Raw genomic sequence first — 15,579 nt, 5'->3', positions numbered from 1 at the left:
CTAAACCAGTTACACCTCTGTTAGTAAAAGAAAAACCCAATGTACATAGAAATAACTGAAAAGTCTCTTTGCACTGCTTTAATTGTCTCCTCTCATCTCATTTTCTGAACCGCTTTATCCTCACTAGGGTTTCAGGGGGTGCTGGAGCCTATCCCAGCTGACTTCGAGCCAGAGGCGGGGACACCCTGAATTGGTGTCTAGCCAATCACACGGCACAAGGAGACAAACCACCATTCACGCTCACATTCATTCCTTGGGGCAATTTAGTGTCCATCATTTTACCATGCATGTCTTTGTAATGTGGGAGGAAACCGGAGTACCCGGGGAAAACCCACGCAGGCTCGGAGAGAAGATGCAAACTCCACACAGGTGGACCGACCTGGATTTGAGCCCAGGTCTCCCACTGTGAGGCCGACACGCTAACCACTCATCCGCTGGACCGCACTGCTTTAATTGTGTTTTTTTGTTTTTAATTTAACAGGTAAAGTACAGTGCTACATCTGTCTCGTTTATTTACCACTACATAACTGGATAATTGCCTATATAAATCAAAACCAACAGTTTTATGCGTAAAAGTAGAACAATACTGTGTGTAAAAAAATAATGTCTGTTTTACTCATCCAACTGTCAAAGTCATATCATTGTGTGCAAGATGGTCCATCATCGAATTTGTGTTCATTCTTGCAGGTATAACAACGAGGGCCGTGTGACCAACATCACTCTCCCAACGGGGGATGTGCGTGGTTTCCAAGGCAACCTGGAGCGCTGGTCTCGGGTTGAGGTTGAAGCATCCAACCGAGAGAACTTTGTCACCAGTACAAACCTCTCTGCAAGTGACACCATCTACACATTTAAACGAGGTATAACATCAATGCATTTTTATGCCAGAGGCTAGAAGAAGTGTATTTTTCCCTCATAACCTAGAAAATTGCTAAACTGTAAGAAAAGTGACATAGCACCAAATATGGAAGTCCAAATGTAATATTCTCATTCACATAGCTGACACATGAAAGATTATACAAATAACCTTCATGTATCTGATCCATCTTCTGCTCCACCAATATCCGGTAGAGCATTTATGAGTCATCCGGGGGTCACCAAACATTGATAGCTCTGTAAGAAGGGTAGTCTGTGAAGTTCTAAATTATCTTTTTTTATGGCTAGCAAATGGTAACAATGCAGCTTTTATTTTCCTCAGATATTGGTGATATGAACTGTTTTTACTTGGTACTTACTTTTTCATATCTCTATGACTGTGGTGTGTGATGCAGCCCTGAAAGGATATTTATTCGCATAATTTTCTACGGATTTGCAAGATGCTTTTTCACTTTTATATACTGTTTTTAAATTTGACAGCAATTTAAAAAAAAAAAACTCACTGAATGCCACAATGTCACCTGAAGTGAGGCAGGATAATGCAGAAGCTTAGCATGCACCCATGTATTTTTTTGTGTTATCTATAATCCTTATAAAGGGTGTTTTATGGGTGTGTGAGTGTGTGTGTGTGTATGTTAAGATTCTCTTGCTATGTTTGTCCAAACCGTGCAACTTAGAGAGTCCGAATCCGGGCCCTCCTGCTTGTCCATACAAAAGTGAGGGTTCTTTTATTTTGTCTTGAGAATGGTTTGTGGTCTTGCCATAATTGTGGAAATCATCCGCCTGTTGAACTTTGAATGGCCACAGGGGACTCAGTGTGACACAGCATTAAAAGTATCATAAATGCCATACATAAAACACAATTAAAATAAAGATCACACGGTCCCTTGACACAGATATGAGCTCTCCGTTTTTAAAAAATGAACCAGCTGTAAAGCAAATAGAAATACACTTTCCCTTCTTCTCTAAAGGACTAAATAAGGATTAATCATTTAATTTATTCAAGATTATGGTGGAAGCACTTCCTACACGTTTGGGAAACAAATAATTCATAATTTGGCTACTATATGTGAGAATTCATTGTCCAGATTGAAATTGACTTGCAATATAATAAAAGGAATATAACTTTCTCCATATTGTGAATTATCAATTCACAATATCAATATTATCAATATTGCACAGTATCTATCATGCTAGGTAGTGAAATGTTTCAAGAAGGAAAATAATGCCATAAATTAATTGCTTTTGGTTAGATCAGAGCATTTGATGCCTCCTGTTTTGTCATATTTTGGAATGAAATGTGTCTGCAACTGCCCCAAATTCACAAGTATCTTACCACAACAATTGTGCAGGAAATTAGACTTTGTTCCTGTTGATTAACTTATGGACAAAAAAATTGTCACTACATTTTGACAGCCCGTTAGGTCAAGATGTTGCGCATTCTTAAGCTCAAATACCTTCTTCTGCTTCAGAAAACAGTCCTAAAAGTTAGTTGTCACATTTAATTCTAAAAAAATAAACGATAAAATTGAATTATTTTTTTATATTTATTGAAAGGGCCAGTTGTATTCATATTCCTTATACTGATTCTGACTTTAATACTGTACCTGTTTTGTGCTGCGAACATGACTGATGTTTATTTCACCTGTTATTGCACATTTCCATTGCCTGTATGTGTGGTTTGGGTGTCACCGTCCCCCGTGTGTGCGTGTTTGTGTGTGTTTGTGCCACGCCCATATTTTGACACTCAGACCATGCACAGAGTTCTTACAAAGTCAACGCCGATGGCTCGTTCTTTGTGTCGCTGGCCAGCGGGATGGAGTTGTCGCTCAGCACAGAGCCCTTCCTCCCAGGAGGTGTTGGGGGTGGAGTCAGTCCAACCGCTAGCCGTTGTAACATCAGCCTGCCCGGTGACCACGCCCCCAGCCTAATCGAATGGAGGCAGAGGAAGGAACAGAGCAAGACTAACTACACCACTTATGAGCGCAGACTTAAGGTAACTTCACCACAAAAACAAAAATATCCATTGTTTTCATCTCCAGCAAATGAACCTCTCCTAAATCCCAAACCTCTCCTGGGCCAAATACGTGTAGTTACTATGGCAACCAAAAGTTGATAACTACCGTGTTTAAACCAAATCTAGTGATGACTGCAAAGCAGAACACAAGTTAGCAGTAGTCTATGACTCCATGCATGCAGAGGCTAAATTAGGAGACCCTCCCTCACAAACTTGACAAAGCATTGTAGTATATATATAGTTTACAGTATAATGAATCCATCAATCCGACTTTAAAGCACTTCAAGCAAATGAAATCCTTATTAAATATTTATTATAAACAATTATTCTCATTGCTTGCTTCAACAAATGTATCTCTCCTTCAGTGGAAAGGTTGTCACAGGGCAGGAATGTAATATTAAATAAAACCGGTTTTAAAAGAAAATTAAACTTGAGGCATAATAATTGATTAGTCTACTTTTGCACATGGTTTCTATAAATGTCACATCTGATTAATCTTAATTTATGAAAGTTATGGAACAGATTTATATTTCGTAGTTTCTAGTGACCTTTGATTTTTTTTTATATGCAGCAGTCTCTTTAAAATGTTACGTGATTATTTTACCCGATACCATTCGTTTTGGTCCTCTTCACTTCAATGTTCAAACTTATTTTTATTCTCTTTTCAGGCACATAACAGGAACTTGCTGTCCATAGATTTTGATCAAAGCACTAGAATGGGAAAGATATACGACGACCACAGGAAGTTCACCCTCCATATCCAGTATGATAATCTTGGGCGACCGGTGATCTGGTCTCCCAGTAGCAAATACACTGAAGTAAATGTTAGCTACTCTGGAGGTGGACTCTTGACGGCCATCCACCGTGGAGAATGGTTTGAACATCTGAAGTATGAGAATGACAAAGTGGTATCCAGGGCCTGGATCAATGGGAAGATATGGAGCTACACATACATAGACAGAGTAAGACCTGAGTGCATGTTTTTAATAGCTCATCAAATTCATTCATTCATCTTCTGTGCGGGGGTATGGTGGACTTCGGGCGAAAGGCAGACTACTCTCTAGATTGGTCGCCACTCAGCCGTAGGGCACACAGAGAGACAGACGACCATTCAAACTCACAATCATGCCACCACCACCAGCCGGAATCAAGCCCGCCCGAAGTCAGGCGGGTGAACCTCTACACTATCTCATCAAATTACTTAACTATTTTAGTCATCTGAAAATACAATTTAGGTTTTTCTTCAAATTTAGGTTTAAGAGTGAATTGAGTTTTTAAATACCAGTGTTTTTTGGGGGGTTTTAATTGCATCAACAAAAGATTTCAATATGATTTTCAAAATATTTATTTTTATATCAGTGCTTTTCTTTTGGCATGTTTATAGATTAGGTTAAAAAGATATATATGCATGGGGGGCTTGCATGTATTACTGGGCACAGTAGTGTAGTACAGTGTCCAGGAATTATTCTGGATATAGTATCAGAAAGTATGTTAACTGATAGCAGTGCTACTCCTAATAATGTTGTAATGTGTGTTGTGAATGAGACTAATTGGCAATCCTCACCAAGTGAAAATTATACACCAGGTTCCTTTAGTGTGAAATATTGAGGTTTAATTTCCGTTCTTAAAATAAATTTTAATGAAAGAGCATTTATCCTAAAATACAATCAGTGTCAGCTTTTTACTTTACAATTAAAGTTTAATTATTATAAAGGACAGAATCTCTTGAAATGATCTTTTTTTTCGAATATTATTAAGGTATTTTTATTCCAAAGATTTAAATAGACCATTATTTTACAGAACATTGGTCACCCACCACAGCGTTAAAATCTATGGATACATACAACACACACAATTTATGGATGCAAACTTTTGTTCCATCAGGGTTTTTTATTATTATTGATATGTCCTGGTATAAAAAAAAGTCTAAACAATCGAATGCTAGATTTTCTACATATTCAATGAGATATTAAATGAAATACATCTTTTTAAGTTCTTTGGTCAATTCCAATTAAACCTTAGCATCACAGAGTTGTTATTGATTAAAACTCATATAGCGAAAGATCTTTTGTCAAGAACATCACCTGCGTTAAGGATATGTATCAAGTGACTGGCAGCAAACATTTAAAAATAAATAAAATCCCTGTCATTTTTGACAGGTATTTTGGATCTTTTCATATTGTTACACGATATACAATTATAAAAACTGTCAGAACTGCTGACAAGTCTAAAAGGTAATAAAGAGGCAGTCTGGCCTAGATAGTGACATTTGTATTTTTGTATTTTTGCAGTCAGTCATCCTACTTCTGCACAGCCAACGGCGATATGTCTTTGAATATGATCAGACGGATCGACTTATATCAGTCACGATGCCCAGTATGGCCAAACACAACCTGCGCTCGCTGCTGTCCATTGGTTACTACAGGAATATGTACACGCCTCCCGACAGCCTGGCATCCTTCCTACAGGACTATACCCTGGATGGGAGGCTACTGAGAACTCAGTACTTAGGAACGGGGCGTACTGTCATCTACAGGTACTCAAGATTCAAAATGAGAAGGCATGACGCAAGTGTTGTGTGCCTTTTTCTTTCCACAAAATGGGTCGAGAGCTCTACTACACACAAAACAAGGTCATTTGTAATTTGCATTGACATCCGACTCAAATTTCCCTCCAAATTATAGTGATTGGGCTGATAGGGATTCTGATTAAAGGCCCATTTTATCATCGTCTGCAGCAGCAAAAAGCACAGGCAGCGGCATCCAGTGCTGATTTAATTTTAATGGTAACTGGAGGACTGATTAGGATAATGTTCTGACATACGTTTACTTTTTTTGATACTCATTTTCTTGATTTAGACACTAATGAAATGATTGCGTTTTAACAATTTTAAATGGCATCATTTTGACAGCACTGATTTGACCTTATTTTTCCCATGAAAAAAGTCTGAAGTGAAACAAAAGCCTATTTTAAAACAACAATAGCAAACCTCTTAGTGATGTTTTTGATTAATTAGTATCACTAGGAGGTTTGTCATTTTTTGTATGTTTAGGTTTAGGAGGAAATTAGCCAACTACTCTTCTGCTTGATTTATTATTCAATAACTAAGGTCGCATTATCGATTTACTTTTTTATGTCTATCTTGTGTAATATGTAATACCTTTGTGCAATAAAATCAGCATACTACAACACAGTGAGTTGATATGTTAGAAGTAGCTAATCCTTTATTTTCTTTATTTCCAAGATACACACCAGCAGCACGACTCTCAGAGGTGATATACGACTCCACCTTGGTGACCTTCACTTATGACGAAGCTTCTGGCAGTGTGAAAACCATCCATCTCACACATGATGGCTTTATAAGCTCTATACGATACAGGCAGACAGGTACGCATGCGCTAAAAGCGAGGCTCAGCTCCAGTTTCAAATTTTTACACTCTGTAATAATTTTTAGAGTGCGACTCAAAGCATCCGCAATGTGGCGTGACTATGTTGATCAAACATTCAGGACAGGAACACAAGAAAATGCAGTCTGATTAAGGATGACCTAATGCAAATGCAGTTTAAAAGCTCAATCGCCAACCCACTGATCAAAAGTATAACTCACGTCTGTAACTGAAACAAATACTGCATGCTATTATTATTATAACATGCAATATACTTAACCGTACTTCAAAAAGTAGTTTGGAAAGTATAGATTCAAACTGTGTGTTGGTTTGTATGCCAATATTTTATTAACTTTATTTATTTACGGATTTATATGTGGACATAAGCAAACATATTTTATTCATTCATTCATTTTGTGTACCGCTTATTGTCACAAGAGCCACGGGGGGTGCTGGTGCCTATCCCAGCCAACTACCAGGCAGTGGACGCCCTGAATTGGTGGCCAACCAATTGCAGGACACAAGGAGACAGACAACCACTCACGCTTACACTCATAACTAGGAGCAATGGACAACTGACATTTTTCTTCATTAATCAGACGGTGGTGTTCTTGACTCATGAAGGTCTCATTAACAAACACAAAATAAAGCAAACAATATGTAGGGCATGCATGTGTCTGTGTGGTTGTGGGCTTGGGTGGGAGCGTGCTAGTATACCTTTTATCACATTGCCCTCACTGTAAAAAGACTTTCACCTTCCTTTAACTGATCTAATTTCAGCAGAACAAACGGATGTTCTGAGAGAGGGGAGATAGTGGTAATAGTCAACTTGAGAGGAGACAGTGAAGAGTTGAAAGTGAAAAGGGGATATACTGTACGTGAGTAGAGAAAATGAGCAGAAAGGGGGTGAAAAGATGACAGCTCTAGAAGCGATATGCGCATACTGTGAGTTCCCCCGGGTTGTCGAAAAGCTTACGACTCATGGTGTGTGAATCTACCATTTCCCTATTTATGGAGGTATAAGATTCAACATTCCATAGCAAATAAAAAGCATGTAATGATCATTGAGCGCTATGCAGTCTGCTCAGCCAGGCGCTTAGTCATATTAAATGCAATCAGCATGATCGCAAATGGCGCTATAATGTTTTTTCATTAACAGGCTTTTTCCCATTCGCCCCGATGGATGAAGAGTGGTAGTTGGAAGCAAGAGATTAGACGAATAATGTTGAAGTTGATGTTCTGACATTAGCGGGACATTGACCCATCATGACTATTGTCCTTAGACTTCATTATTCCTCCATATTAAAGGTCAGCACTGAAAATGCCAGGGAGGTGTGCGGGTACTTACAAAATGAACAGGTTTTGCCAAGTGTGTCGTCGTTTATGATGTGGGATTCTGTCTGACAACTGAGTTGATTAGGTAGGTGCAGCTAGGTAGTGTGATGGTCAACCAGGGGACTGTGTCTAAGGGTGTTTACTGGTATCATTATAATGGCTGAGATTTTTTTTCTTAGGTCCACTGACCAGCCGGCAGATATTCCGCTTCAGTGAGGAGGGATTGGTCAATGCCAGGTTTGACTACAGTTATAATAACTTCCGAGTGACCAGCATGCAGGCCGTCATCAACGAGACTCCCCTACCTATTGATCTGTACCGCTATGTTGATGTATCGGGGAGGGTTGAGCAGTTTGGCAAGTTCAGCGTCATCTTCTATGACCTTAACCAGGTACATCACTTTGAATATACTGACCTATACTACATATAGTGCACTTTACTGGCTTTAGAATACCCCCTGATTAAAATATGTGGTTGCCTAGGTAATTACTACGCATCTGATGAAGCACACCAAGGTGTTTAACTCATATGGGCAAGTGGTAGAAGTCCAGTACGAGATCCTCAAATCGATCGCCTATTGGATGACCATCCAGTATGACTCGGCTGGACGCACAACCACCTGTGACATAAGGGTTGGCGTTGACAGCAATGTGACACGATACACCTATGAGTATGATGCCGACAGCCAATTGCAAAGTGCTGCTGTCAATGAGCGGCCTCAGTGGCGCTATAGCTACGACCTCAATGGGAACATTAACTTGCTCAGCCATGGTACCAGCGCAAGGTAAGGCAGTATCAGTGGTGTTTTTAATGTCATTTGTTTTAGGTTTTCCATCATTAAGCATCTCCATCCACTTGACGCATGCTTTCCATGACTGTTTTTCAAAATACTGATTTACTACCCAAAATATGGGTGCATCTAACCTTTTGTCAGGCACCACCATGATAGTAGTATTTGTTTTGCAGGAAATTAATATTGTCATTGACCTTATTATTGCTACCCTAAGGATGATTTATTACACTATTTAAGAAAAAACATGACTTTAGAAAGAATAAACAGGGTAGGCTGGTTGAACACTATAAATGACGTTGGGTATGACTGTGAGCGTGAATGGTTGTCCGTGTCCTTGGGGATCAATTCAGGTTGTCCCCCGCCTGGTCCACGTAGTTAGCTGGGATAGGCTCCAGCAACCCTTGTGAGTAGAAGCAGTTCGGAAAATGAATGAATGAATGTTGCATCCACGTTTTTAGATTTCTATGAATTCAAAGCCTATTTATTGGTTTACTTGGTTTCAGGTTGGTTCCTCTGCGTTATGACCAGCGAGACCGCATCACTCACCTCGGTGAGATTCAGTACAGTGTGGATGAAGACGGATTCCTCCGCCAACGAGCCAACGACCTGTTTGACTACAACTCCAATGGACTGCTGATGCGGATTTTCAACCGCGCAACTGAACACACTGTGTGGTACCGATACGACGGGCTGGGCCGGCGTGTGGCCACTAAAACGAGCCAGGGGGAGCGACTGCAGTTCTTTTATGCTGATCTTTCACACCCGACCAGGGTCAGCCACTTGTACAACCACAGCAGCAACTTGATCACGTCACTGTACTACGACCTTCAGGGTCACCTTATTGCCATGGAGTTGAGCAGCGGGGAGGAGTACTACGTCGCATGTGATAGCGTGGGAACCCCGAGGGCCGTTTTTTCGAGCAAAGGCCGACTGGTCAAAGAGATTTTGTACACCCCCTATGGAGAAGTCTATCAGGACACCAATCCTGACTTTAAACTCATCATTGGATTCCACGGAGGGTTATATGATCCATCCACACGCCTAGTTCACCTGGGAAGGAGGGATTACGACACACTGGCTGGTCGCTGGACTTCACCAAATCATGAACTGTGGGCGGAGTTGAGCAAGGAGCCAAGACCTTTTAACTCGTATGCCTTCAAAAACAACTGCCCAGTGGGAAGAGTGGAAGAGGTGACACAGTTTACAACAGGTGAGCCTCACGCATTCATTTAGAGACACCTGCATGCCATTTATACCAAGCAGTATGTTTTTTTTGTGTTCTCAAAATATCCTCTACTTACTTTTCTGAGCTCCTTGTTGGAGTAGTGTGACACAGAACAATAATGATAGGTTGACCTGAACCTCCTGTCTATCGATTGATCGATTGTAAAATTGTCCCTTCAGTCTACTGGCTACTGTTCTTATCGCTACTGACACTTTTCAATCAAAACCAGAAAACACAGGATCATATATTTACACTAGCACTTGGTCCTCTGCAGTTCCTAACACAACAGCTCAATAATATATAAATTCTATAAACCACTGCTAGCCAGTCACTCATAAGGCAAACAAATTCATCATCACAGCACAATTAACACCTTTTTCAGACATTGTGAGAAATAACAAATCTGTCCCTGGACACTGCAATATCTCCAATTACATCTCAGCAGTTGTTTTCATTTGTTTCTCCGCCTTTGTTGAGCCAAAGCACCAGCTCTATATGAGCAATCTGAGTCACTCCACCAAATAGAAATTTCACAATGTGATCACCAAAAATAATAATGATCTCATCTTATTTGCTCCCAAATTGACTTACCTGTGACCTGTTAAATTGAATATACAACTGGCATTAATTATCACAGGAAGTCCTGACTTATGTATTCTATGGCATGAATGCCAACAGGAATATACACAAAGCCATTCTACCTTCCGGCATCTAATGAAACAGGCTTAAGCAGTTATGACTTTCACTATGCACCACTTCCATTCAATTCATAAACTTTATGGCAATTTAAGGAAAATTCCTCGCATCTTACCCTTCCTTGTTCTTTGGTAATAGTGGGCTAAATGGTATCCTAGTCAACGATATATTAATGGCCTCAGTCTGTGATGTAAAAAACTGCCGCAAATTCGAGAAAGTAGATAACATAAGTAAACTGTACTTTCTCGACAAAACATGGTGCAATAATTGAGTGGCAAGTACTTCGACTCAATTGTACAGTGGACTCTATGAGTTGATGTATGACTCACTATATATATATATATATATATATATATATATATATATATATATATATATATATATATATATATATATATATATATATATATATATATTTATACATACAACAACGTACGGTGTTTACAGTTGTTTTACATGACTACACCTTTTCACTTAGCCTTTGGAGAAAAATCTGAATTTACGTTTTCTGATATATACTGTGTCATACATTACTGCAACCATACTACCAGTGATTTCGGAAGTGCCACCTGACAACTATAGCAGAAATAGGGCGAGATATTGCTCTGACCCACTCTCTTTCTCACACTCGCTGAGACATCCACAAATACACACATCTACGCACCACATGTAGAAAACATCTGTCGCTGAGAATGAGATGACAGAGGTGAAGCAATGTGTCAGACAGAGAAAATGCAATAGACTGAAGAAGACGCCAGAAAGAAACAGGACGGGCTCTGATCATCTTGTTTTTTTCTTCTTCTTTTTTAACACAAGCCATTCTTCTTTTTTCCCCTTTTATCTGCCAAGAGAACAGTTTCCCCAAGGTGTGAAATAGAAATTAAGAAAAGTGGAGGAAATAATATCTGAGTGAATGTACTATGTTCGCCGGGTCATGTCTTCATTTTAATCATTGTGCTCTCCTGCATTATCATTCTTTATTAAAGAATAATTGTGTTCGTCATGGAGACACAACTGAGCACATTATGCTTTGATATCGGAGAAGTTGTTTCCATGCCCTAGAACTGTATGTTCCTTTAGTTTCTTTTTAGTAATTATGAGGATGGTGTGATATTTTTTTCTTTAGAGTTGTGAATTAATATGATAGATTTGGAAGGCTTCAACATGCGTAATCAAGTAATAGTAACAAATCATGAATAAACATTTTACCTTTTCAAATGTATTAATAGCTTTATTAATATTAGTATTAATAGTGGAGGTCTGCACACTAGTAGTAGTAGTGGTAGCTTGTTATCAGTGGAATTGTATAAAAATAACCTGTATATACAGTACACCTCCATTTGTCCTTTTCTGTTTGATTTTGTGTAATCCAATTCTGTATTTCTGTGCAGACATTGGCAGCTGGCTGCAGCTATTTGGCTTCCAGCTTCATAATGTTGTTCCAGGTTTCCCAAAGCCTGAGATCAGCCGCATGGACCAAACATATGAACTGAGAAAGACCCAAACCAAGACACAAGACTGGGACTCGAGCAAGGTGAAGCCGATTATATTTTGTGAACCCAAACTGAGACACTCATTCATTTTCTTTTTTGGGGGCAATCATGAATTGGATTGGATTGGATAACTTTATTCATCCCGTATTCGGGAAATTTCATTGTGACAGTAGCAAGAGGGTGATTAGACAGAACAACAAAGCAAAAGCACAAAGTACAAAGCATAGGTTTATTTGATTTTTGACAATTTCAGAATTTTTGAAGTTTTTTTTTTCAAAGATATGAGACGGAAAATAAAGTGATGCGCACCTTAGATTGTCCAGTCCCTCACAAAAACGCTGTAATAGCACCAATCAAAAGTGATTCTTGAACTTCTGGTAGGATGGTATAACTCACACCGAGAATGCAAAAAAAGTGTCTGTTGTTTTCTGATTGAAAGAACCAAGACATTAGGGAACACATAGGACTGATCATAGAATTTTTTTCTTCACAAAGAACTTTTTTTTTACACAGAGATATTTGAAGCTCAAACAAATATAGGATTTGCAAAGAGCAAAGATGAAACTAAAAGAATAAAACATTTTGAATTGACCTAAAATTAGATCCAACTGAAACAATGTTTGTTCCTTGACTGTCACACTATCTTTTAATTGTGTAATCACAGTGATACAGTGGAATATACAGTTCATGGAGACATATACAGGCTTAGTTTAATTTTGCTGGTTTTTCATAATGTAAATCATGCAGGTGTGAGTCAAAAGTGTCTTTAGTTTTGTCGAGTCAGGTTATGCCACATTACGTGGTGTGTGGCAAGCTTCAAACAGATCACTAGTTAAGATAATTATTTTCCTAGTGTTGCCACAATTAGAGGAAAATGACTGTAAAATGTTGCTCTGCTTTATTAAGCAATTGGAAGTTTTTATTCATAGTGAGAAACAAGAGAACCTGAGAAAAGGTAATGTATAATTAAATGTGAAATGGATCGAGTTATTGCGATTTAATGAGAAAAATATAGTGTATTTAATGAAGGTTTTGGGTTTGGCAAAAGCATCACATTTAGAGTATAGCATTTCTAAAGCTATTGAAGCTTGCTTTCTACAATAAAAAGGTTTTTAAGCGAGAAAATCACTTAAATTCATCATTCAGTCATTTAAATGTGTGCTTCTCTATATACTTAAATCTGTATATCCTATAAATTCAGTGTAAAGTGTCCTTGATTATCTTAAAAAGCCATTAGAAATAAAATGTATTATTTATTTAAATTGAGTTTTCCGCTTGGTCACAAGAGAAACTAGACCAATAAAGGAAGGTGCCACTGTACATAAATCAGCCAAGTTTGAATATTTTTTTCAATTAATTTTGAACACTTAAAGCACAGCTTATAATGAATTTGCATTAACCTAACCTGATGGACATTGATTACTATATAAGAATATTGTAATTTTGTTCTTCTATTCAGGTGGTTTTAGGTATCCAGTGTGAGCTACGTCGGCAGCTGAAACGTTTCATCTCTTTGGAGCGTTTACCTCTAGTCTCAGCACCCGTAGGCTCAACCCGTCACCGACCAACCCGGCCTCCTCCCTTTGCTTCACGCCCCTTTCTCCTGGGCCCCAGCATCCGCTTCGCCCTTTCCCACAGCCGCGTGAGCGCTGAAGTCATCGGCGTGGCCAGCGAAGACAGTCGGCGAGTGGCCGCCATTCTGAACGGCGCCGTCCACTTGAGCGGCCTAAGCTTCACCGTGCACGGTTGCGACACCCACCACTTCCTCCAGTCCCGGCCTATCGAGGAAGACCTGGCTCTGAGCTTAGGAGTCGGCGGCCGCGTGTTAGAGAGCGGAGTCAACGTGAGCGTATCGCAGATGAGTGCCACGGTCAATGGCAGGACTCGTCGGTTCGCTGACATCACTCTGCAGCAGGGAGCGCTGTGCTTGTGCATCCGTTACGGCGGCAATGACGAAGAGGAGAGAGCGAGGGTGAGGGATGAGGCTAGGAGGAGGGCAGTGGAGCGAGCGTGGGACCACGAGAAGAAGAGGATAGAGTTGGGTGACGCGGGAAGCCGAACATGGAGCGATACGGAAAAGAACCAACTGCTGTCTGCTGGACGCGTGGACGGTTACGACGGCTACTACTCCCTGCCTACAGAGCAGCAGTCAGAGCTTTCCGACTGCCCCTACAACATCCACTTCATGACTCAGAGTGAAGTGGGAGGCAGGTAACACTCGAGAAGCTCTCCCACCCCACCAAAGACTGCCTGTTTCTACTCTACTCCAGTTTGTTCTACCCTTTCTATACTGTATGAAAAGAAGAGGACATCATCAAAAAAGAACAGGAGAGATTAGTGGAAAAAAGATTTCCAAAATGCCTTTAACTGTGACAGAATGATGGTATTTTATTATTATTATGATTATGATGATTATTATTATTATGATTATTGTCTGGTTTCTAACAGTGGCACAAGCAAGTGTGGTTTGGTTGTGGCTTTGCTTTTTGTATCCCTGGTAGACCGGGAGTGGACTGACTCCTCTGCTGTCCTAAACCCTCTTCTTCACTTTGGATTTTGTTCTAATTCACCCAAGCGGAAGATTTCTATGCTTGCCAGTGAATTATCTCCTTTATGAAATCAAATCAAGGTGTCTGAAATTGCCAATTGCTCCGGATATACTCCCGTTTACATCATGTGTGAGAGAGGCCTTGTCGACTCGGACACTTCCCTAAAAGGAGGAGCGAACCTTTTCGGGACTGCTGCCTCTGCTGTGCTCCAACAGTAGTTTGTATGAGTGTCTATGCTCCAATCAAGAATGTAAATAGCCAGTGCTTTCACACTGAGGAAAAAAGACAGACTCAACTGGAAGTGCTGTTTGTTCATAAGTACGTGTCAGTATTGTTAATCGATAGAAAGAGCAGTTACATTTTTGCAAGGAATTATACATGGCTATAGTAAATATTACGCTGGAAAAAAAAATCTGACTTTATGGAGTTCCAATACTGATTAAAGTTATTATGTGTGAATAATCAGAGTGTTCCCTGCGATGGCATTCTGGCTTGTTTTTTGGCTGTGAAATTCAGATCCCTCTGAGTCCTCGCTTGCCTCGCTCGCACATTTGTTGTTTGCTCTTTGTTCTCGTTTCTGGGAGATAGTCGCTCTCAAATCTGTGCGGTCATTATCGCCTATCATTGTGGTTCAAACTGCCTTGTATGAGGAACCTGCATCTGTCACACACGAAGAAGAAGGGGAAAGAGGAGGATAGCAAAAGAAACTGTGGGCAAGAGGAAGAAATGTGACAGCTGAGGCTCAGCGAGTGGGTGGCGAGTGCAAGAAGGGGCAGGACCTCGGAGTTGGCTACAGCGTACTCTACAGCTTGCCTTGTCTCATTAGGACATGCCAATCAGGGTACATGTGAACCACTTCCAAGCTTTTCCTCCCCCCAGAAAAAAGTTGGTGTAAAAAAAATTTTAAGCGAGCTTTCACTAAACCACCTCCTCTTCCATCTGCATCCCCCAGCCGCATGCTTCTCCTTCCTGCATCACTCCGCCATCTGCCCACCATTAATTGTTTGTGTTTCTCTCGTGGGCTGCGGATGACTGAGCCCCACGCTGCATATGTTGTGACTGCAAGCAGGTGATATACGTTTCCCGACGAGGATTTTGCAATTCCGTTCCGAAACCATATGCTTCGTTAGATACTGTTCAGCCATATCTCGGCGCTGAAAAGAAAGTCCGGTTGCTAGGAGACCACTGTCCGGGCTGAATGGATGCTCA

General features: G+C 40.2%; 1 protein-coding gene across 3 annotated transcripts in view; it reads left to right on the top strand.

The window, feature by feature from the left end:
* LOC144082106 (teneurin-1-like) overlaps positions 1 to 14,832 on the top strand; it is a 147,932-nt gene extending 133,100 nt beyond the window's left edge. For all 3 annotated transcript variants that reach the window (XM_077608959.1, XM_077608958.1, XM_077608957.1), the window contains 10 exons: positions 688 to 860; positions 2,628 to 2,872; positions 3,562 to 3,855; positions 5,185 to 5,429; positions 6,138 to 6,280; positions 7,794 to 8,005; positions 8,097 to 8,398; positions 8,911 to 9,617; positions 11,720 to 11,862; positions 13,281 to 14,832. In XM_077608959.1, the coding sequence (XP_077465085.1) occupies positions 688 to 860; positions 2,628 to 2,872; positions 3,562 to 3,855; positions 5,185 to 5,429; positions 6,138 to 6,280; positions 7,794 to 8,005; positions 8,097 to 8,398; positions 8,911 to 9,617; positions 11,720 to 11,862; positions 13,281 to 14,036 (3,220 nt within the window). In that variant the 3' untranslated portion in view covers positions 14,037 to 14,832. The remainder of the gene's footprint in view (positions 1 to 687; positions 861 to 2,627; positions 2,873 to 3,561; positions 3,856 to 5,184; positions 5,430 to 6,137; positions 6,281 to 7,793; positions 8,006 to 8,096; positions 8,399 to 8,910; positions 9,618 to 11,719; positions 11,863 to 13,280) is intronic.
* The last annotated feature ends 747 nt before the right edge of the window (positions 14,833 to 15,579 follow it).

Source organism: Stigmatopora argus, chromosome 9 (assembly GCF_051989625.1).
Source record: "Stigmatopora argus isolate UIUO_Sarg chromosome 9, RoL_Sarg_1.0, whole genome shotgun sequence".
Lineage (NCBI taxonomy): Eukaryota > Metazoa > Chordata > Actinopteri > Syngnathiformes > Syngnathidae > Stigmatopora > Stigmatopora argus.
The sequence above is the reverse complement of the archived record's forward strand: the minus strand, read 5'-3'. Positions and strand labels throughout refer to the sequence as shown.